This window comes from Saccopteryx bilineata, chromosome 4 (assembly GCF_036850765.1).
Source record: "Saccopteryx bilineata isolate mSacBil1 chromosome 4, mSacBil1_pri_phased_curated, whole genome shotgun sequence".
Lineage (NCBI taxonomy): Eukaryota > Metazoa > Chordata > Mammalia > Chiroptera > Emballonuridae > Saccopteryx > Saccopteryx bilineata.
In genome coordinates, this window is record NC_089493.1 from 90701250 (window position 1) to 90725929 (window position 24680).

A 24680-nucleotide genomic window follows, 5' to 3' on the forward strand; every position below is an offset into this window, starting at 1 on the left:
AAACTCTAGAAGAGGTTGAGTAGAGTTGCATGATCCGAGTTAAGTTTTAAAAGGATTACCCTGGCTGCTCTTGCATAGAGCATGTATTTTAAAGGAAGAAACAACAGACTTCACTGACAAACTGGATGTGAAAGAATAACTTTGCAAACTCTAACATCAAGAGGCCAGGGAGAAGGTGAAAACCTGATGAAGACTAAGAGACCAGTAATGTAGTGGGGAAAATCAGGGAATGGTGGTGTGCTATGAGCCAACACATATCCTTGACGCAACTACCTCTTTTGAGGGCACTGGGACTGATCTCATGATGCTTTTCATCCCTGTTTCTGTCACAAAAACAGCTTATCCCAGATCACTCTCATCAAGCATCATGGAGTGATTAATTCTGCCAAATGCTGTTGAGCACGGAAAATTAATCCTGTCAGGATGTAGGGGATCTTACTCCAAGAGCAAGGACCATCCCCATGACTCCTATTGATAGAGCTGAGACGTTCAGGGAATTGATTGAAATGATGTCCAAATTTTTGGGTCTAAAAAGACAGTCTTCTCCTGGTGATGAGTAGGAAGACGGTCCACATCTGAGTTGTCGCTATTCTAGAGGAGAAAATGAAGGCCCAGTGAGTAAGCATCCGCATTTATTTTTGCTGACATCGTGTTCTCTCCTTAGCCATTCCCCAGAAATCTTAGTACTTTACATTCTCTGCATTTATTCATCTCTCTTCATGCTCTAAGTATTCATCTGAGTAACTGACTGCATTACATCTACCATCACATCTTCTTTCCTTCTTCACATCCATCCCTATTTCCCCTCTTTTCCTCCCTCCTATTTTACTGCCAGAACCCAACACTTCTCTTAGAGATCTATATAGATTACAGATTGACCCATCTTATTTTTTGGATTACCACATAGTACTAACAGAATCATCAGAGCAAGAACACATGTTTTTGTTTTTGTTTTTAATTAAGTGACAGGTGAGGAGGTAGGGAGGCAGAGAGACAGACTCTTGCATGTGCCCTGATGGGGATCCACTCAGCAAGTCTCCTACAGGGTGGTGCTCTGCCCATCTGGAGCTGCTTGTTCCACTGTTCAGCAACTGAGCTATTTCAGTGCCTGAGGCAAGGCCATGGAGCCATCCTCAGCACCTGAAGCCAGCTTGCTCACAACATTCAAGCCAGGACTGTGGGAGGAGAAGAAAGAAAGAGAAGGAGGGGAGAGAAGCAGATGGTCACTTTTGTGTGCCCTGACTGGGAATCAAACCCAGGACCTCCATATGCCAGGAGAATGCTCTACTGCTGAGCCAACTGGCCAGGGCCAAGAACACGTGTTTTTAACACCCACTGTTATCATTAATTTTTAAAATGAGCTCGATATATCACATTTCCTAGACTATTTCTCAACTAGAGAAACCCTGGCAAGCCCAGGGTTTTGTTTTTTTTTTTGTTTTTTTTTTGTTTGTTTTTTTTGTTGTTGTTTTGTTTGTTTGTTTGTTTTTTACAGAGGCAGAGATAGACAGGGACAGACAGACAGGAACGGAGAGAGATGAGAAGCATCAATCATCAGTTTCTCGTTGCGACTTCTTAGTTGTTCATTGATTGCTTTCTCTCATGTGCCTTGACCGTGGGCCTTCAGCAGAACGAGTAACCCCCTGCTGGAGCCAGCGACCTTGGGTCTAAGCTGGTGAGCTCTTTGCTCAAGCCAGATGAGCCCGCGCTCAAGCTGGTGACCTTGGGGTCTCGAACCTGGGTCCTTCCTCATCCCAGTCCGACGCTCTATCCACTGCGCCACCACCTGGTCAGGCAAGCCCAGGGTTTTGAACCAGCAACCTAAGTGTTTCAGGTTGGTGCTCTATCCACTGCACCACCACAAGCCAGGCAAAACTGTTTTTATATAAAGATTGCATCATTAATTAAAGACTATGCAAACCATTTTTAAACTGGTTTTACTGTGAGGAAGATGATAATTCCTGTCACTCAGAATTGTTATTCAATTGAGCAAGAGAAAAGGTCAGCACAGAAGACTATTGGAAGATTTCAAGCCTCTGAAACTATCTGGATTATAAGACAAGTACAATAAGTATACTAAGAGACACCTCTGAATCAGCAAACATCAATGCAATGTGTAGTTTCCTTCTTGGCTATCTCTGATAAGATCTGTTCCTTTCACCTTCCTTTGGTCAATCAGGAGTCCTATCACTTACTACACCCAAAAGAAAACTTTGTTTGACAGATGCTATATATCACAAGATGCCTTGGCTTTGCTCTTTATTTATATTCTACATTATAATTTTCCATTAAGCACTGGAAATGAAGGAACTCAACGCCACATGGGTGTACGTATTGCATTCTAGACATTTATATTATGCCTTATAACAATGCAATCCTGTAGGTAAACCTCTCCTCCATTTTTCTAGAGATGATATAGATTATATCTGTGCTCAAGATCCAGAGTGACCCACCATCAGATGTATTATGTCTGTACCATAAAGAATTTTACTGTTTCCCTGCTAGAAAAAAAAAAAGGCAAGTTCCTTGCTTGAGGTCATGTGGTTGGTGAGTAGTAGAACAGAACAGTGAGTCAAACTATGATTTGTCTCTTTTTTATGAAGCCCATGCACTTTAACAGGAGACCAAACTTGATCTTCTCAAGAGAAAGTGTGAAGCAACTAGGAGACTGAAATGGAGTAAGGGATGATGCTCCATGCAAGAAAATATCCTAGTTTTGAAGGAATAACATACGTTCACAATGTAAGAGGCCAAGGATCCCTTCAAAGGAAAGGCACAATTTACTAAGAACATCAGCAGTAATAACTGCATTGGGAAATAAGTGGATTAGCACACTGATAAATTCAGAAAAATAAAATGTAGACCTAGGCCAACCCAAATGTTTATCTCAAAATTTTCTAGACATCAGGCATCCTTGATCACAGCTCCATTTCACCTATACTATTGATTAGTAGCATCAATTTTTGTCAATTCATGCTTTAACACAGCTTAGTACTAAGCAAAAATATACATGAAATTATGGACCAATGTGTAAATTACACAACACAAGAAAATGAACTCTTTTAAATATTTATCTGTGTGCCCTCTAACTTCTCATGTCCCAACTACTGTATATATATCATGATTTATTCATAGCTATATCTAGAGCTGTAACTTGAAAATACTACTTTGAAAAATGGTTTTAACAAAAAATAAAGGACCCAAGGACAGTAGAAAAAAATGAATCCCAAAGTCAGTGATTTGGCCATATTTATGAAATTCTACACAAAAGAGAGACAAAATATCAAAAGTGCTCTAATTGTTTGCTAAGACATTTCTTCAGATTTACCACTGGATTGATGAAAGATATAATTCTTGTGATAATGTTTCTATTTGCTCTGATTTCATGAGTAAAGCAAGATGTTAAAGGGTGATCTCTTCTCTTTCATTTTGGGTAAGGCTCTCTAAAAAATATGGAGTTGCCAATAAAATGTGCTGTCCATCTAAGCAGACTTGGTCAAATAAGGATGATACCCTGAGTTCTAGCCTAATGCCTTCACCTTGGGGAGTAAGGAAAACAAGCATCTTCTAGCTCATCATAAACACCACAGAGTGGATAGAAGAGTACTAAATATCATACTGACAACTTGATGAATAGGATCAATATTCCTTAGTAAGACAGTTTTTTAGCCTGTGCAATGCTCTATGCAACATATTTTACATGTGTGCCTGTATTCCATATTAAATTTCCCCTACAAAACTGTTATGTCTGTATTATTGTTATCAAAGTTTTACAGATTAGAAGACAGTCACAGAGAGGAATAGTAACTTATAGCAAAGGTCAGGACTAAAATTGGACAAGACTATTCAAAATCTGTATTTTTTCATCATTGTACTACAAAACTTATATAACCATTGTATTTACAAACATGCCAACCCACACCTGTAATTAATTAACTTCCTGTGAGCCCTGAGATCTTAGTTAATACCTCCATGTGCTTAATATGCATCAGGTCAATTTCAATTGAAGGCAACTTCCGAATTTTTTTGGAAAACACATCACTTCTCAGGCTTTTGGCTAAGATCAAATGTGGAAAACATTTTGTATCATCCTCCTCCAGATAAAAATGTCCAAAATTCTATCTGAGTTCTCTTTCCCTGAGTTTTTTCTCTACAGGGAAGGAGAAAACATCTTATAATTAAGGAAAAAAAGAAAGGCTCATTCTTTTTCTACGCCATTTCAGAAACTTGATCAAAGAGGTCAAGTTCTGCTTTTGTTCACTGGTCTTCAGAGAAGACCTATGCAAAAGAAAATAGGGCTGGGGCCACCTTGCTGACTCCAAAAAACCAGGCACAGCACATCACAGCAGATGTCTTTTGATCTTAGATTTAGAAAAATCTCACTCTGTTTACTACAATTCAATTAACCTGCACCATGTTATTAGGAGAGTATTTCAAGCGGTACCAAAATGCATGTGAATTATTTCCACATACAGTTCCTGCATTAAGAAAGACATGTGCAGGAAGGTGATAACAATTAGCATCTCCCTAACAGCAGGTTAAAAGAAGGCATTGCAAGAGTACCCCAAGCTGAAGAAATTGCAAGCAACGAACATCACATTTTTGTATATGGGCCCCTGTTAAAAGAGATATTGATTAACGCTCATGCCAATATTCTCAACACCGGTTTTCACCAAAAAAAGCAGAAGTCTTTTCCTGGAACAATATCTTAAACTGTTCCTAGACCTCAAAAAGTAACTTAATAATACTGGAGCATAATTCTAGCTATTCCTCTAAGTAGAAATATGGATCAGGTCCAGAAATGTGCACTAAATTGGTCTAGAAGAGAGGTTGTGCTAATACAAAAAAGCAAGCAAGCAAGAAAGAAAACAGAGTTTATGAAAAGTTACTTATGTCGCCTGACCAGGCGGTGGCACAGTGGATAGAGCGTCGAACTGGGATGCAGAGGACCCAGGTTCGAGACCCAGAGGTCACCAGCTTGAGCGCGGGCTCATCTGGTTTGAGCAAAAGCCCACCTGCTTGGACCCAAGGTCGCTGGCTCCAGCAAGGGGTTACTCGGTCTGCTGAAGGCCCGTGGTCAAGGCACATATGAGAAAGCAATCAATGAACAACTAAGGTGTTGCAACGGGCAATGAAAAACTAATGATTGATGCTTCTCATCTCTCTCCGTTCCTGTCTGTCTGTCCCTGTCTATCCCTCTCTCTGACTCATTCTCTGTAAAAAATATAAATAAATAAAATTAAAAAAAAAAGTTACTTATGTCTATTCAAGACAAATAACACCGAAAGTATAGTGTATTTTAATTAACATGGGCTTATTTTTTTTCTGCTTTATAATAAGAAGCTCTCTTCGAAAGATCTTAAATAACAAACTAAATCATTTGTATTAGTCTTGAAGGCGAAAAAGAACAGCTGAAAATGTATAGAGGAAAGCTATAGAGGAAACATTCAGAAAAATCTTAGAAGGCATGCTCTGAATACAGTTTTAAGGGAAAGCATGATTGTAAACTGGACAGGATGTTGTATGAGTTGCTTCTCAGAACCCTTGTAACAAGGCTGATAGGCCATAAACACATTGTCTATGGAAGCCAGGCTGGTTCTACCACCGAGTGAACAGACAGGACGTAAACCCATGGACCAGTAGGGTCAGTGGAGCAATTGCCCCCTTCAACAGAGGCAGAGGCTGAATCAGCTTTAATTGATCCTTTATGTTAGTGGAAACTCAGTGCACCAATGAACATTTCTTGATTTTAAAAAATAAGATTAAAATGCAAATTTCTATATGAAATATTTCAATTTGAAAAGTTAACATCTAAAATCCAGTATTGTAAATAACACTGAGTATGCTGATCAGAACAGGTTTTTGACCAGAGAAACCTCTTGTGACCGCAGTTTGCTTTTCCCCCCTGTAATTATTAACTTACTTTTAATTTATAAAATTAAATTTCATGGGGTTATATTGATCAATAAGAGTACATAGGTTTCAGGTAAACATCGCTATAGCATTTGAACTGATGATTGTGCGGTGTACCCATCACCCAAAGTCAAATCACTCTCCATCACCATATACATGTCCCTTTTTGCCCGCCTCCCCCACAGCTCCTTTCTCCTGGTAACTACTTCAGTTTTATCTATGTCCATGAGTCTGTTTTCTATCCCACTTATGTGTGAAATCATGTAGTTCTTTTTATATAGTTCGATTTACTTATTTCACTCAATGTAAAGTTCTCAAGGTCTATCTATGTTGTCGTAAGTGGCAATATATCATTTCTTATGACTGAGTAGTATTCTATTGTACATATGTACCTCCATCGAAGGACACTTTGGTCGGTTCCATGTCTTGGCCACTGTGAATAATGCTGCAATGAACACAGGAGTGCATATGTCTTTATGTACCAATGTTTTAAAGTTTTTTGGGTAGATACCCAGCAGAGAGATTGCTGGGTCATATGGTAGCTCTATTCTTAGTTTTTTGAGGAACCACCATACTTTCTTCCATAAATGGCTATACTAGTTTACATTCCCACCAGCAGTAAATGAGGGTTTCTTTTTCTCCACAGCCTCTCCAACACTTGTTATTACCTGTCTTGTTGATAATAGCCAATCTAACAGGTGTGAGGTGATATCTCATTGTAGTTTTGATTTGCATTTCTCTAATAGCTAGTAAAGATGAGCATTTTTTCATGTATCTGTTGGCCATTTGTATGTCTTCTTGGGAGAAGTGTCTGTTCAGGTCCTCTACCATTTTTTAAAAAAGATTTTATTTATTCATTTTAGGAAAGGAAGAGAGAGAGAGAGAGAGAGAGAGAGAGAAGGGGAAGGAGCAGGAAGCATCAACTCCCATATGTGCCTTGACCAGGCAAGCCCAGGGTTTTTGAACCAGCAACCTCAGCATTGCAGGTCAATGCTTTATCCACTGTGCCATCACAGGTCAGGTCCTCTCCCTATTTTTTAATTGGAGTATTTACTTGTTTGTTGCTGAGCTTTGTAAATTCTTGATACATTTTGAATATTAACCCTTTATTGGAGCTGTTGTTTGCAAATGTCATCTCCCATTTGGTTGACTGCCATTTTGTTTTGTTGTAGGTTTCTTTTGCTGTGCAGAAGCTTTTTAGTTTGATATATTCTCATTCATTTATTTTGCCTTTACCTCCCTTGCTTTTGGAGTCAAATTCATAAACTGTTCTCTAGGCCAAGGTTCATGAGTCTAGTACCTGTATTTCCTTCTATGTAATTTATTGTTTCAGATCTTATATCTAGGTCTTTGATCCATTTTGAATTAATTTTTATGCAGAGGGTCAAACTGTAGTCAAGTTTCATTCTTTTGTACGTGGCTTTCAAATTTTCTCAGCATAATTTATTTATTTTGTTTTTAACTTTATTTTTTTAAAGATTTTATTTATTCATTTTAGAGAGAGAGAGAGAAGTAGAGGGGGAGGGGTGGAGAAGCAAATAGATGTTTCTCCTGTGTGCCCTGACCAGGAATCGAACCCAGGACATCCACACGCCAGGTAACACTCTACCACTGAGTCAACCAGCCAGGGCCCCAGCATCATTTATTGAAGTCTGTCTTTTCTGCATTGTGTGTTTTTGGCTCCTTTGTCAAAGATTATTTGTCCATATACATGTAGTTTTATTTCTGGGCTCTCGGATTCTGTTCCATTGGTCTGTATGTCTGTTTTCCTGCCAATACCATGTTGTTTTGATAATCATGGCTCTGAAGTCAGATAGTGAGATATCTCTAGCTTCATTCTTTTTTTCTCAGGATTGCTTTGGCTATTCAGATTTTTTGTTTTGTTTTGTTTTCTTTTCTTTTTCTTTTTCTGAAGCTGGAAACGGGGAGACAGTCAGACAGACTCCCGCATGTGCCCAACCGGGATCCACCTGGCACGCCCACCAGGGGGCGACGCTCTGCCCACCAGGGAGCGATGCTCTGCCCCTCCGGGACGTTGCTCTGCTGGGACCAGAGCCACTCTAGCACCTGGGGCAGAGGCCAAGGAGTCATCCCCAGCGCCCAGGCTATCTTTGCTCCAATGGAGCCTTGGCTGCGGGAGGGGAAGAGAGAGACAGAGAGGAAGGAGGGGGTGGAGGTGGAGAAACAAATGGGCACTTCTCATATGTGCCCTGGCCGGGAATCAAACCCGGGTCCCCCGCACGCCAGGCCGATGCTCTACCGCTGAGTCAACCGGCCAGGGCCTATTCAGGTTTTTTTATGGTTCCATACAAACCATTAAAAAATGACATTGGAATTTTGATGGGAATTGCATTGAATTTATATAATGTGTTGGGTAATATGGCCATTTTAACTATGTTGATTCTTCCAATCCATGAACATTGAATTTTTTTATTTAATTGTGTCTTTTAAAATTTTTTCAATAATGCTTTGTAATTTTCAGTATATAATTCCTTCACATCTTTTCTTAAATTTATTCCTATATATATTTATATTTTTTTTAAGTGAGAGGAGGGCAGATCGTGAGGCAGACTCCTGCATGCACCCTGACCAGGATCCACCCAGCAATCTCTGTCTGGGGCTTATGCTCAAGTATCGAGCTATTTGTAGCACCTGAGGTTGAGGCTTGGACCAACTGAGCCATTCTTAGCACCTGGGGTCAGACTTGAACAAATCAATCCACTGGCTGTGGGAGAGGAAGAGGAAGAAGAGGAGGTGAAGCAGAGGGAAGGAATAGATGGCCTATTCTCCTGTGTGTCCTGACTGGGAATCGAACCCAGGATGTCCATATACCTGGCCAACACTCTATCCACTGAGCTACCAGCCAGGGCCTATGCCTAAGTATTTTATTTATTTTTTGTTGCAATTGTAAAAGAAATTGTTTTTTTAAGTTCATTTTCTGAAGTTTCATCATTTGCATATAGGAAAGCAATAGACTTTAGTATATAGATTTTATATCCTGTCACTTCACTATATTGGTTTATTGTTTCTAAGTTTTTTGGTGGAGTCTTTGGAGATTTCTATATTCAGGATCATGTCATCTTCAAAAAGTGATACCTTTACTTCTTCTTTCCCAATATGGATGCCAGTATATACTTTTACCTATAGTATAGACACTTGAGTACAGGTCTTTACCCTAAGTGGCTGTCAGCAACATAGAGAAGTATTACTACATCTAATGCAGTTTCATGCCCTCATCACTGATAAAAATGATTTCCACAAAGCACACATTTTTTTTTTTTTACAAAGGCAGAGATAGACAGGGACAGACAGACAGGAACGGAGAGAGATGAGAAGCATCAATCATCAGTTTCTCGTTGCGCGTTGCGACTTCTTAGTTGTTCATTGATTGCTTTCTCACATGTGCCTTGACCGCGGGCCTTCAGCAGACCGAGTAACCCCACGCTGGAGCCAGTGACCTTGGGTCTAAGCTGGTGAGCTCTTTGCTCAAGCCAGATGAGCCTGCGCTCAAGCTGGCGACCTCGGGGTCTCGAACCTGGGTCCTTCCGCATCCCAGTCCGACGCTCTATCCACTGTGCCACCACGCCACCACCTGGTCAGGAAAAAAAATTATCTTTTTTTTTTTAAAAGGTTTTATTTATTCATTTTAGAGAAGGGGAGGGGGGAGGAGCAGGAAGCATCAACTCCCATATGTGCCTTGACTGGGCAAGCCCAGGGTTTCGAACCGGCGACCTCAGCGTTCCAGGTCAACGCTTTATCCACTGTGCCACCACAGGTCAAAGCACATTTTTTAAAAAAATTGCTTCATGATAAAAGATAATGAATTTCAGAAAGAAGAGAATTTTAAGGCTCGGGGCTGTTAGCTCTGCCCAGGGTCCTGACCAGGTCACTGCTGTGTTCATGTTCACATAAAGCCATTAAGAGTAAAATTATTGCATTTCTAGATGACAAGAATATAGAAAAGTAGCAAAAAATGATGTAAATTATTTTTGTTTGAAGGTTATATAATACCATTTACAGGTCTAACCTAGTTTTCTATCCAAGAAGTTGGACCAGAAATTTAACATCTCTTAGGATGAGGTCTGCCCCACCAGGATATCTGATTCCTCTCTGCACAGTTATCTTTAAATAACATCATCAGGCCCTGGCCGGTTGGCTCAGGGGTAGAGCGTCGGCCTAGCATGCGGAGGACCCAGGTTCGATTCCCGGCCAGGGCACACAGGAGAAGTGCCCATTTGCTTCTCCACCCCTCTGCCGCGCCTTCCTCTCTGTCTCTCTCTTCCCCTCCCGCAGCCAAGGCTCCATTGGAGCAAAAATGGCCCGGGCGCTGGGGATGGCTCTGTGGCCTCTGCCTCAGGCGCTAGAGTGGCTCTGGTCGCAACATGGCGACGCCCAGGATGGGCAGAGCATCGCCCCCTGGTGGGCAGAGCTTCGCCCCTGGTGGGCGTGCCGGGTGGATCCCGGTCGGGCGCATGCGGGAGTCTGTCTGACTGTCTCTCCCTGTTTCCAGCTTCAGAAAAATGCAAAAAACAACAACAACAACAAAAAAACCATCATCATATGTCGCCTGACCAGGCTGTGGCTAGAGTGTCAGACTGAGACACAGAGGGCCCAGGTTCAAAACCTCAAGGTCACCGGCTTGAGCACGGGGTCACTAGCTTGAGCGTGGGATTATAGACATGACCCCCATGATCACTGGCTTGAAGCCCAAGGTCACTGACTTGAGCAAGGGGTCACTAGTCTGCAATAGACCCCGGTCAAGGCACATATGAGAAAGCAATCAGCCTGACCAGGTGGTGGCGCAGTGGGTAGAGCATCGGACTGGGATGCGGTAAACCCAGGTTCAAGACCCCGAGGTCACCAGCTTGAGCGTGGGCTCATCTGGTTTGAGCAAAAGCTTATCAACTTGGACCCAAAGTCGCTGGCTTGAGCAAGGGGTCACTTGGTCTCCTGAGCAAGGGGTTACTCAGTCTGCTGAAGGCCCGCAGTCAAGGCACATATGAGAAAGCAATCAATGAATAATTAAGGTGTCGCAACGAAAAACTAATGATTGATGCTTCTCATCTCTCTCCGTTCCTGTCTGTCCCTATCTATTGCTCTCTCTGACTCTCTCTGTCTCTGAAAAAAAAAGAAAGCAATCAATGAACAACTAAGGTGCCGCAACAAAGAATTGATGCTTCTCATCTCTCTCCCTGTCTGTCTGCCTTCATCTGTCCCTCTTCCTGTCTCTATCACACACACACACACACACACAAAGTCACATGTTTATTCTGTGGCAGAGTCTACAGAAAGAATATCCCCTGGAGGTTTTCAAGTTATACTACTTATAGAACATGAACAAAAACAAAAACTATCAAACCAATGTTAAAGCAAGTGAAAGGGAATCCAATGCAAAGAAAACAGAAGAAATAATACCTCAAGGATACGTGAAAAGCTACTATATGCCTCCAGGCAGTGAAGGGAGGCAAGGAGATGGAGAACGTTTGGCTGAGAGACAGCAGGGAAATCACTCACATTGAGAGGACCTGGGTTCCTCCTGCACAGACAGCTCCCCCACATCAGCTCTATTTGTTCTGAGAACTAGACCCTCCTTTCAGTACTCAGTCCCTCAGTGCCTGCCCAAGTTCAGTCGTAAAATCTACGGCCCTTCTCCAACCAGTGTGTGGTTCTCATAAGCAGACACCAGATCCACTAACAGAGTTCTGCCCTGAGAGGGACGCCTGTAATTAGAGTTGTCCCACAGAAGCTGCAGCCAACAGTCCTGAGGTATGTGCAGATCGACAAAGGATCAAACAAGAGGATTATTGCACAACTGGGCCATGTGCCACTCTGGGTTTCTTCACGTCTTTGACTCAGACCCCTCCTCTCACTGCCAGCCCCACCCACAGGGGCTACTCTATATATCCAGTCCACCAGCCAGGGGAGACCAGCTGCGCGTGAACCCCAGGACAACCAGCTGAATTTGTTCTCATGGCGGCCACAGGACAGAGACTGGGTAAGACTATGAGCCCCCTGGGCTAAGACAGAAGGGCCCCAGGGATGGGGCAGGAGGGCCTCAGGGGTGGGACAGGAGGGCCACAGAGATGGGACAGGAAGGCCTCAGGGGTGGGACAGGAGGGCCACAGAGATGGGACAGGAAGGCCTCAGGGGTGGGACAGGAGGACCTCAGGGGTAGGACAGAAGGGCCCCAGGGATGGGACAGGAAGGCCTCAGGGGTGGGACAGGAGGCCTCAAGGGTAGGACAGGAGGTCTTAGGGGTGGGACAGGAGGGCCTCAGTGGTGGGACAGCAACTGTGGGAGGACTGAGCTCAGGTTAGTCCCCAGGACACAAGACAGAATGGGGGAGGGGGAGTAAAGGGAAAGGAAATAGAACCTCAGTTACAGCAAGGAGCCCTGCCTGGTGAGAAATGAGGGATGTGTCACGACCGGGCAGGGATGCAGAGGATTCTTCTCTTTTCACAGGACACACGGTTCCAACACAGCGGGATTCCCAGCTTTGTCTCCTTCTGCTGCTCGGGCTCTTGGGTACAGTGATTGCGGTCCATGCCCCACCTCCTGGTCTAAATTGGGCTCAGTGGTTTGAAGTTCAACACATGAATATGACCAACAATATATGCACCATCGCAATGAGAGTGATTAACCGTCTCAATTATGTCCATTTTCAGAAGCCGTGCAAACGCCAAAATACTTTCCTCAACACAACTTCGTTAGCTGCTGTAACTAATCTTTGTAACACCCCAAATATAACCTGCAGGAATGGAATTGATACAAATTGTCATAGAAGCTCAGCTGCAGTGAATCTCACCTACTGCAACATCACAGGACCTTCACTACCTTACATGCAGTGCCAATACCAGCAGGTATTCGTACCGAGGAACTACACTATTGCCTGTAACAGAAGAGGTGTTCCGATTCACTTTGATGGACTCTAAGCTCTGGGTTAGCACTCTGTGCCAAGCTTTTGCTTCAAGCCCCACAGTTACAGCCATGGTCTCATGCCACCATCCACCCTGGGTGTCAGCATCCATCCTCATCACCAGTCCACAACCCCCTTTGAAGCTCTACCGAGCTGAAGCTTCTGTGCACCTACAATAAACTTCTTTGCAGAGTCACCTGCGAGTCTCTGTGTGTCTGTTTGTGCCCCTCTGCTGTCATATTGACGCATGTGGTCTAGATAATATTTTTCTGCCACTAATATGAGGTTTGAAGGAAATAGAGAAACATGAGTGTAAGGGCTCCTTATGAAATAAAGTGACTCAGACTTTTTTTTTCTCTCTCTCTCTGCCTCAGGATGAAAACCTGAAGCTTCAACTGATCTTTACATTTTTTTTGAGAGAGATAAGAAGCATCAACTCATAGCGGTGGCACTTTAGTTGTTCGATTGCTTCTCATACGTGCCTTGACTGGGGGGCTCTCACCCAGCCAGTGACCCCCCTTGCTCAAGCCAGCAACCTTGGGCTCAAGGAGGCCACATGAATGTCAATAGTCCCACACTCAAGTCAGCAACCCCTTCGCCCCATTCATGCCCGTGAGTCTGTGCTCAAGCCGGAGCCCGTGCTCACACCAGTAACCTCGGGGCTTCAAACCCAGGCCCTCAGCATCCTGGGTCAATGCTTTATCCACTGTACATCAGGCTGATCTACACATTTCTATCCCAAGAGGTAAACGGCCCAGTTGAGTAAATAGGAAGTCTGATTCTATCTGACTAATGCATAATAAATGTTATAAAAGGTGTAAACTTTTTGTTGTAAAAAAGAAAAGGAAGCAAAAGAAAAGTGCCATATGTGATAAAACCAAAAAAGAAAATTTAATCCCAGAGATATTTTTCTGTAAATGATTGTATCAGTTCTACTGGTGTTAATGGTTACACTAGCAGTGGATCCAGGGTGAGAGTCTAGTGTGGAATGAAATCAATTGTGCGTGTTGTACGTGGGCAGGGTCTAGTACTGCTTGGATAAAAAGTGGAGTCTTTCCTGACAGTTTCTACAATATGTTCTGAAATAGGGGGCAGCTGGTCACGTGGTAATGGAAGGGCAGGGAGGAAGCATGAAGGTGGGATGTCTCATCATCACAGGGAAATCACTCTTGCCCATTCTGGCCTTCACTGCTGTCCCCAATGGGGAATCAGTGTCTCATTCACACTGAGATCAGGAAGGGGCACAAGCTCCAGGATTAAGGGAAAGAGCCACACACAAAAAGGCTGGATAATGAGATTTTCTGCCCTGCTTCCATCACAAGGCTGCACCAAGGAATAAATGAGAAAGAGGAAGGGATGTCCCAGGTTCAATTCGTGGTCAGGGTACACAGGAGAAGCGCCCATCTGCTTCTCCACCCTTCCTTCTCTCCTTTCTCTCTCTCTCTTTCCCTCCCACAGCCAAGGCTCCATTGGAGCAAAATTGACCAGGGTGCTGAGGATGGCTCCATGGCCTCCTCCTCAGGCACTATAATGGCTCCGGTTGCAACGGGGCATCACCCCTTAGTGGGTATGCCAGGTGGATCCAGGTCAAGTGCATGCAGGAGTCCATCTCTCTGCCTCCCTGTTTCTTACTTCAGAAAAATATAAATAAATAAATAAATAAATAAATAAGGATGAGGAAAAAAGTTCCTTGCATATTGTTGTCAGCATCAGCATTCAAGTGATCCTTTGGGTGACGGGGGCTGCGGGGGGGTGTTTTTGGAATGTCTAACAGGCTAGAGGAGAGGAGGCATGTCATCAAATCTGCCCTTCTATTCTTGTCACTGGGAGTCCTGATCTCCCTTTTCAAGCCCCTCAGAGATAGTGTTTTCATTCTAAGCACGACTTCACAATGACTTACATCTTGCTCTTATTAATACTATAGGCAACAGCATTTGAGAATTTTTCCAAAGAAGCCATTGGTGGTTTGTACCTACTGGTGTGTTGTTGAATGAAACTATTGCACAAGAACCCTGAGTTTGGAAAATTGCCATGCTCAACAGAATCCATTGACTTTAGGTAAAATAAGTCATGGCATAAGTATGTTCATTCTTCATTTAGACACAGAACAACAGAAGGAGGTGATTGAACAGAACAAAGATATGATAGAATTATTATCCTATGAAGGATACGGACACTTCAGTCACCAGTGCACATGACTTTTTCCAGTCTAGGACCAGCATCTTTCACACCTCACAAGAGGGGTGATCAATTACCCACCTTTCTCAAGCTCCATTCACTTTGTATCTTCATCCCTTCTCTCAGTCATTCCTACATTCATCCAGGACATTCTATTGAGCATGTTTTGTGTTCCAGGCACTATTATAGGTGCTAATAATGCAAAGTAAACAAAGACAGTTTCTTCTCTCATGCTGTCACATTTTCCTGGGGCTAAGTACTAAAAATATAAGGTTATTTTTCATAGTGACAAGTGTCAGGAAAAAAAATAAGACAGAACAATGTGATGGAAACTGTTTGAATATGTCATGGAAGTGACAGCAGAGATAGGCAGGCAAGACCTGTCAAAAGGAACAAAATCTGAGGAAGATGAGAAGCAGTTGGTCATGCAGTGACTAGGAGGAGAAACACCCCAGCAAAGAGAAAAGCACATTCAAAATCCTTAAGACAGCCTGACCAGGTGGTGGCACAGTGGATAGAGCGTCTGACTGGGATGCAGAGGACCCAGGTTGGAGACCCTGAGGTCACCAGCTTGAGCGTGGGCTCATCTGGTGTGAGCAAAGCTCACCAGCTTGGATCCAAGGTTGCTGGCTTGAGCAAGGGGTCACTCGGTCTGCTGAAGGCCTGCAGTCAAGGCACATATGAGAAAGCAATCAATGAACAACTATGGTGTCGCAATGAAAAACTGATGATTGATGCCTCTCATCTCTCTCCACTCCTGTCTGTCTGTCCCTATCTATCCCTCTCTCTGACTCTGTAAAAAAAAAAAAATCCTTAAGACAGACACAGGTTTTGCATGTTGGAAAAATAAATGTTTAGTCTAGTAGGATTAGAGCATTAATAACTCTGAGTATTTAGAGGTGATGAGATTCAGACCTTTCCAGGCTGAGGAGACCTGGATAAAGAGGATTTTTTAATTAAGAATCAAATGAAGTGTTTAAACAGTACATTGAGTCACCTGAGATGAATTTGGCTGCTGTGCTAAAAATGATTGTTTCCTCACCCCTTACATGGAAGGTAGCTTGTGATGGAGTTCTGATCCAGATTCTATCTCCTTCTGATTTCTCTAAGGGATCTTGACCCTCATTCAATTCTTTTAATAGCATATACACTCCTAAAATATATTAATTTTCTGTCTATACCTATTAAATTCCATTTTTATCATATTGCATTTGATTAAGAAGAATTGAAACATGGTTATTAAAAGTCCTAACAGATCAATAGTACCAACATCCTCTAAATAGTGGTGGAAACCATAGAGGAAAAAAGGAGCCAAATTTCCCTAAAGAAAGATGCTCTACACCAGGGGTCCCCAAACTTTTTACACAGGGGCCAGTTCACTGTCCCTCAGACCGTTGGAGGGCTGGACTATTAAAAAAAAAACAAAAAAAAAAACAACTATGAACAAATTCCTATGCACACTGCACATATCTTATTTTAAAGTTAAAAAAACAAAACGGGAACAAATACAATATTTAAAATAAAGAACAAGTAAATTTAAATAAACAAACTGACCTGTATTTCAATAGGAACTATGGGCCTGCTTTTGGCTAATGAGATGGTCAATGTGCTCTTTTCACTGACCACCAATGAAAGAGGTGCCCCTTCCGAAGTATGGCAGGGGCTGGATAAATGGCCTCAGGAAGTCGCATTTGGCCCGGGGGCTGTAGTTTGGGGAACCCTGCTCTACACTCTCCTTTAGTGACTGTTTTTCTGTATGATTCCTGTATTCTCTGTAAGTGCTTCTCAACTCTACCATAAACTCCCTTTTATCCCTTGACATAGAACTCTCTTCCTTTTTCTAGCTGGAAGGAAAAGGTGACTTGACTAATACATATTTCTTATTTTGTGTATGTGTGTTCTCTATTCTCATGGGTTTTTTTGTTTGTTTTTTATTAAGTGAGAGGTGGGGAGGTAGTAAGACAGACTACCACATGTACCCGAACCAGGATCTACCTGGCAAACCCCTACTGGGGAATGCTCTGCCCATCTGGGGCTGCTGCTCCATTGCTCAGCAACCAAACTATTTTAGCGCCTGAGGCAAGGCCATGGAACCATCCTCAGCTCCCAGGGCCAACTTGCTTGAACCATTTGAGCCATGGTTGCAGGAGGGCAAGAGAGAGAGAGAGATAGAAGGGGGAAGGGGAAGGGGAGGGGTGGAGAAGCAGATGATTTCTTCTCCTGTGTGCCCTGATGGAAATTAAACCCAGGACTTCCACATGCTGGGCTAATCTCTACCACTGAACCAGCCTCTCTATTCTCATGTTTACATCATTACTTAAAGCTCCACAGTTGAAAGTATGAATATTTAGAGTTTGAATGAGTAAAATTTTGTCTTACCTTTTATAAGTTGGACCCAGAAAAATATTTCAAGTTCTTCCATAAGAATAATCCATCATTATACATATTTCCTGGTGCACAGTGCCCTAAATCGAATGCCTGTTCAACAAGTTTCTCATCTCTATGCCTTGATCTGGCTTCTCAGTGGTTTTACTGGTGGCCCAAAGGGAGGAAGGGAATACTGTATATACTAAGACTCACAGAGAGCTACAGATCACACCATCACTTCTGTAAACATCAGGCTTCTATTACAACCTCAGAGCACTGAGGCTTGGGAATGCAGAGATAAAGTCAAGATGGCTCCTACTGCTTCAGAAGAACTAACAATGACTGAGAATCCCAAACATTTTGAAAGGGTTGTTCCCTTAGTTATGGATACTCACAGCAGAAGTGAAACCTGAGTCTCTTATCTCCCTCTCTTATCTTGGAGAACAGACATTATAGAAAGACCCGACACAAGTAGTTGGATAGTGAGCCATAATGAACACACATGAAAAACTGATTTTCTTGGACAAATTGCTTACAAGGAATCATTTTATGACATTATTTCACAGAACACAGTGTATGTCTATATTTATGACTATGGTATTGGGCTATGACTTGTCCTCAACTAAAGAAATAGAATTCTCAGGACAAGGAGCTGTAAGATTAAGTGCAGATTTTCTACTACTTGGCCATGGGATTTTGGAAGGTCATCCCACTATGCTGTTCTTCCTCTACAAATAATGGGCTTGTAATGGTCTTTCAGCCCAGATACTTTAAAGTTCTTTGAGTATATAAGGAAGGAATAATTTTTTATGTAGATGTCTATGTTATTACAGAAGTGTATATGTGTGTTAAGTTTGAGTACATATTTGTAAACTGTTCAATGATTTAAATTGGCTTTTTCTTATAAGATCCATGAGTTTGAGAGAAGAAAAAACATGATTAATTAAAACTAAACGATTGAAAATACATAGGTTATTATTGCTTTAAGACTCCACAGTAAATTTAAATGCGTTTACAGTAGAAGGCTATTTGAGCTAACTCTCATAACTAACGCTGCATTTGGGTGAGATCAAAAACTAGTACAAAAGTTTCAGTGTTACCTGACCTGTGGTGGCACAGTGGATAAAGCATTGCCCTGGAATGCTATGGTTGCCAGTTTAAAACTCCGGGCTTGCTTGGTCAAGGCACATACTACAAGTTGATGCTTCCCACTTGCTCCCCTCTTTTTTCTCTCTCTCCTCTCTCTAAAATCAATAAATACAAACCTTTTTTAAAAGCTTAAGTATTATTTCAGGAATACCTAATAAGGAATGAGAGATGATGAGACCACCTAGGTTAATGGACTTGTGGGGAACCTGGAGAGCTCAGTCACTCATCAAGTGCAAATTTATCAAATGTCTCTGGAACAGGAAAGCCTTTTCTTCTTTCTTTAAACTGCATCTAGTCTGGTAGAAAGATAAGAGGGTAAACATTGTTTATCTTAAAAAGAAGTCATAGGTGAGTGGTGATACATAGACCCCCACATTCAGGTCACTCAGTCTGTCTCACTGGAATATTTCGGAACAGTCCCTGAGGACCAACAGCCAAACCTTCTTTCACAATAAGTTATATGATCAAACATTATTAAGAAACCCATGAGTAGCCCTTTCTGACAACATGCTTGTGGAATGCCACATGTGAAAAACTTTCTATGACTTAATAGTTTCTATTACAATCACCTGAAAAGCGCTTTTAAAAAATTTTTTTTCCCATTGATTTGAGAGAGAGAAAGATGGGAGGAAAGAAGGGAAGGGAGGGAGAAAGAGAGAAGCATCAACTCATTGTTCCACTTAGTTGTTAGTTTTATACTCATTGGTTGCTTCTCATATGTGCCCTGACCAGGGACCAAACCTGCACCTCAGTGCTCCAGGACTACATTCTATCCGCTGAGACACCCAGCCGGGGCCACCTGAGCAGGTTTCATGGGCTCCAAACCAGATATACTGACACAGAATGTCTGGATGTGGAGCTCAGGATTCAGCATTTCCAAATCTTTTTTCAGGTGGTTCTGACATAACCTGTCCCAGAGTGGTACTTTTATCTGACCCAGACTTCAAAAACCTATAATGGAAATTGGTAATGTCTAGGTATTGGGGTTATTCCAAGCTGAGAGGAAATGGAGGTACCATTTGCCTTGGGACCCATAGATAATTACAGCTACACTGATTTCTAATTGAGCATTTATATCCTTGGATAGGCCTGGGTTAACTTCACCTAATCAGCACCTGAATGCACACAACTGACCTATCTGTCCTTAAGATATTTTCCCCCTAAATGAAGGGAGAAATGGTTGAAGGTTTTGGCTAAGACCCTCTATGTGGGTAAATGTGTCCGCTTCATTGCTATGTCACCTGTGCCGAGAACACACCTGGTGGCCCTGGCAGGTTGGCTCGGTGGTAGAGTGTTGGCCTGGCATATGGATGTTCTGGGGTTCGAAACCCAGTCAGGGCAAGGTCAGGGCACACAGGAAAAGTGACCATCTGCTTCTCCACCGCTCCTCCTCCCCCTTATCTCTCTCTTCTCCTCCCTCAGCCATGACTCAGTTCCAGTGCATTCGCCCTGGTGCTGAGGATGGCTCTGTGAGCCTCTCTGTCAGCTGTTGAGAATAGCTTGGTTGCAAACATGGCCCCAGATAGCAGAGCTTCCGCCCCAGATGCTCGGTTGCTGGGTGGATCTGCCTTGAGGTGCATGCGGGAGTTTGTCTCTCTATCTCCCCTCCTCTCACTTGGAAAAGAAGAAAAAATAAATAAAAAAGGAACACACCTGGCACCAAGCAAATGCTGAATACATTTTTTTTGAATAAAGAGACATAGGTTGTGTTAAACTTTTTATTTTTGCATAGTAAATTACCACAAACTTATTAGCTTAAAAAACAACATATAAGGCCCTGGCCGGTTGGCTCAGCGGTAGAGCGTCGGCCTAGCGTGCGGAGGACCCGGGTTCGATTCCCGGCCAGGGCACACAGAAGAGGCGCCCATTTGCTTCTCCACCCCTCCACCACGCTTTCCTCTCTGTCTCTCTCTTCCCCTCCCGCAGCCGGGGCTCCATTGGAGCAAAGATGGCCCGGGTGCTGGGGATGGCTCTGTGGCCTCTGCCTCAGGCGCTAGAGTGGCTCTGGTCGCAGCATGGCGACGCCCATGATGGGCAGAGCATCGCCCCATGGTGGGCGTGCCGGGTGGATCCCGGTCGGGCACATGCAGGAGTCTGTCTGACTGTCTCTCCCTGTTTCCAGCTTCAGAAAAATGAAAAAAAAAAAAAAAACAACAACAACATACCGGCCACCCAGACTCGGTGCCTCTGTGAGGGGTTCCCTCTTGCTGCTGCCAGCCCACCAGCCATGGTGTTGGGCGCCGCTGGCTCACCTTGCCTATCTCCAAGTGCTCAAGTCAGCTTGACAATAAAAACCAAGTGCTTCCAGCTACACCCCCAAGTGATGGATACTTATCTTAGCCGTCATCAGGCGACCCTGCCAATATGGCAGGACTGATGTGCTCATTCTGGGTGTGTGGCAGTGGACTTGGCTAGAAAGCAAACACCGCTTTGTGATCTGGATCTGCTTAACCCTTTGAGTAGTACAAATGTTCATGTACGTCCTCGTGCATCCTGACCATGCAGAGGATGATCATACAAAAATTTTTATTTTAAAAATGTATGAGGCAACATTAAAAAATGGCAAATGTATGTTCTTCTTATTTCCATAAGTTGGTTATCAAACAAACATGATTTTAAGTTAATAAAACTGTAACTGGGCCTGACCAGGTGGTGGCACAGGGGATAGAACGTCGGACTGGGACGTGAGGTTACCAGCTTGAGCACGGGCTCATCTGGTTTGAGCAAGGCTCACCAGCTTGAGTCCAAGGTCACTGGCTCGAGCAAGGGGTTACTCGGTCTGCTATAACCCCCAACCCCCCATCAAGGCACATGTGAGAAATCAATCAATGAACAACTAAGGAACCGCAATGAAGAATTGATGTTTCTTGCCTCTTCAATAAATGGTGCTGGGAAAACTGGAAAGCCACATGCAAAAGAATGAAACTGGACTACAGTCTCTCCCCCTGTACAAAAATTAACTCAAAATGGATCAAAGATTTAAACATAAGACCTGAAACAATTAAGTACATAGAAGAAGACATAGGTACTCAACTCATGGACCTGGGTTTTAAAGAGCATTTTATGAATTTGACTCCACAGGCAAGAGAAGTGAAGGCAAAAATTAATGAATGGGACTACATCAGACTAAGAAGTTTTTGCTCAGCAAGAGAAACTGATAACAAAATAAACAGAAAGCCAACTAAATGGGAAATGATATTTTCAAACAACAGCTCAGATAAGGGCCTAATATCCAAAATATACAGAGAACTCATAAAACTCAACAACAAACAAACAATCCAATAAAAAAATGGGAAGAGGATATGAACAGACACTTCTCCCAGGAAGAAATACAAATGGCCAACAGATATATGAAAAGATGCTCATCTTCTTTAGCTATTAGAGAAATGCAAATCAAAACGGCAATGAGATACCACCTCACACCTGTTCGATTAGCTATTATTAGCAAGACAGGTAATAGCAAATGTTGGAGAGGCTGTGGGGAAAAAGGAACCCTCATCCACTGTTGGTGGGAATGTAAAGTAGTACAACCATTATGGAAGAAAGTATGGTGGTTCCTCAAAAAACTGAAAATAGAACTACTTTATGACCCAGCAATCCCTCTACTGGGTATATACCCCCAAAACTCAGAAACATTGATACATAAAGACACATGCAGCCCCATGTTTATTGCAGCATTGTTCACAGTGGCCAGGACATGGAAACAACCAAAAAGCCCATCAATAGATGACTGGATAAAGAAGATGTGGCACATATACTCTATGGAATACTACTCAGCCATAAGAAATGATGACATCGGAACATTTACAGCAAAATGGTGGGATCTTGATAACATGATACGAAGCGAAATAAGTAAATCAGAAAAAACCAGGAACTGCATTATTCCATACGTAGGTGGGACATAAAAGTGAAACTAAGAGACATTGATAAGAGTGTGGTGGTTACGGGGGGGGCGGGGGGAATGGGAGAGGAAAAGGGGGTGGGGAGGGGCACAAAGAAAACAAGATAGAAGGTGACAGAGGACAATCTGACTTTGGGTGGTGGGTATGCAACATAATTGAACGACAAGATAACCTGGACTTGTTATCTTTGAATATATGTATCCTGATTTATTGATGTCACCCCATTAAAAAAATAAAATTATTAAAAAAAAAATTGATGTTTCTCATCTCTCTCCCTTCCTGTCTGTCTGTCCCTATCTGTCTCTCTCTCTGACTCTGTCAATCATTCCAGGTGGGGGTTAAGCAATAGCTGTCTCTGGTAGCTTGTGGGCTGCAGCCCCCCTGGTGTTCGTCACTGTTTCCACTCCCACTGCCCCTTCCTGTGAAGTTACTTCATAAACTGAATCGGGAGTCCTACCTGGGTAAACCTGAGATCTGTGCTCGACGGCTGCAATCCATGCCTCTGCACAGTGCCCGCCTGAGAGATGGCATGGGTAAAGGTAGCAGTAATGCTGATGCTGGCTAGCAATCTGAGGCAGCACAGCAGTCTCAAAGGGTCCCAGATGTCGGCCACAGCCTCTGACTCCACTCGGTGGGTGTCTGTGACAGACAGGCTGCTGAACTTGAAGCTAACTTACCTTGTACATGTAAAGTGTACTTTTCTGATCCAAACAAGCCTCATTGTTTTCAGCTAACTGTAACTCCAGATGAGGGTTACTGCCAGGGTGGAAAATTTCAGTTCGAAACGGAAGTTCCTGATGCATAAACATGGTGCCTCCCAAAGTGAAATGCTTGATCAGGATCTGGCACTCCAACATCACAGAGACGGGAAAGGTATAGTATGTCTGAGTTTACTGAGAGAACATTCAATACAGGGCTCTGTCTGGGCTCTCTACCACAAGGGCATTAAAGGATGTTGTTTGGGGATTAAACTCTTTATTTTAAAATTTTGAAGATCCACTGACTACTGAGGCTGCAAAGCTTCGCATGAGGGACAAAGAGGATTTCTGAAATAAAGTGGAAGGTTACCATACACCGGTGATAGAAGGGGAGACTGTGGGTACGGACTGTACTGGAGAGTCATCTCCAGCCCCCGGGGGCCACCACTCCAGTCCTTGTGCTCCCTCAGTGCCACTGTGTAAGGCCAGTAGCCATGGCCACCATCACAGCCACCTGGCCATGCAGGTTCACATTTGATTCGGACAAACAGTAATGAAACAACGAAGCCAAGAACTGGTGGGCCATCATCTTTATCCTAGCTTGCACCTGGCGGGCAAGAAATATACACAGTGGGAAAACACTTCCCTTTCCATTCAGGGCTCCCAAAGCCACTGACTCATCCAAGTTTCCTAGAATCAAAGGCTCCTACCTCACCAGCCTTATTCACCTCTGTTCCCCATCTCCTTCTCTCTGCACAAATTCTGTACAAACTGGCTTCTCCTTCAGCACTCTGCCATCTTGGCTGCTTCTCCTCTCTCTCCACGTGGCCTTTCTTGCTCTCTAGCATGGGCTCCTTTGCCCCAATTTTATTTTTTCTTTTACAGAGACAGAGAGAGAGAGAGTCTGAGAGAAGGATAGATAGGGACAGATAGACAGGAATGGAGAAAGATGAGAAGCATCAATTATCAATTTTTCATTGTGACACCTTAGTTGTTCATTGATTGCTTTCTCATATGTGCCTTGACTATGGGCCTTCAGCAGATCGAGTAACCCCTTGCTCGAGCCAGCAACCTTGGGTGACCTTGGGTCCAAGCTGGTGAGCTTTTGCTCAAACCAGCTGAGCCCACACTCAAGGTGGCGACCTCGGGGTCTCAAACCTGGGTCTTCTGCATCCCAGTCTGATGCTCTATCCACTGCATCACTGCCTGGTCAGGCTGCCCCATTTTATAGTGTAGAAATCAAAACCTTTAATCCAATATACAAACAAGGAAGTCTCTGATACAAAGTCACTTAGGGTGGGAAAGGCTTAGTCTTAAAACTAAGCCTTAGACCAGAGGGGTCCCCAAACTTTTTACACAGGGGCCAGTTCACTGTCCCTCAGACCGTTGGAGGGCCAGACTATAAAAAAAAACTATGAACAAATCCCTATGCACACTGCACATATCTTATTTTAAAGTTAAAAAAAAAAAACCAGGAGCAAATACAATATTTAAAATAAAGAACAAGTAAATTTAAATCAACAAGCTGACCAGTATTTCAATGGGAACTATGGGCCT

At 43.2% G+C, this 24680-nt stretch overlaps 1 protein-coding gene and 1 pseudogene across 1 annotated transcript; both read left to right on the forward strand.

Moving 5' to 3' along the window:
• The first annotated feature begins 11840 nt into the window (after window positions 1-11840).
• Window positions 11841-13014, forward strand: RNASE2 (ribonuclease A family member 2). Its single transcript, XM_066276394.1, has 2 exons — window positions 11841-11908; window positions 12376-13014. The coding sequence occupies exons 1-2, from the start codon at window positions 11884-11886 to the stop codon at window positions 12843-12845; spliced, it is 495 nt and encodes a 164-aa protein (XP_066132491.1). The 5' UTR covers window positions 11841-11883; the 3' UTR covers window positions 12846-13014.
• Window positions 13015-22973: 9959 nt separating this feature from the next.
• On the forward strand, window positions 22974-23661 carry LOC136335483 (NEDD8-conjugating enzyme UBE2F-like; annotated as a pseudogene).
• The last annotated feature ends 1019 nt before the right edge of the window (window positions 23662-24680 follow it).

What these genes read in the sequence shown, in the direction of transcription:
- RNASE2 (XM_066276394.1), top strand. Translation starts at nt 11,884, where the DNA reads ATGGCGGCCACAGGACAGAGACTGG. An exon ending in GGCCACAGGACAGAGACTGG is followed by an intron (nt 11,909 to 12,375) that starts GTAAGACTATGA and finishes CTCTTTTCACAG; the next exon opens with GACACACGGTTCCAACACAG.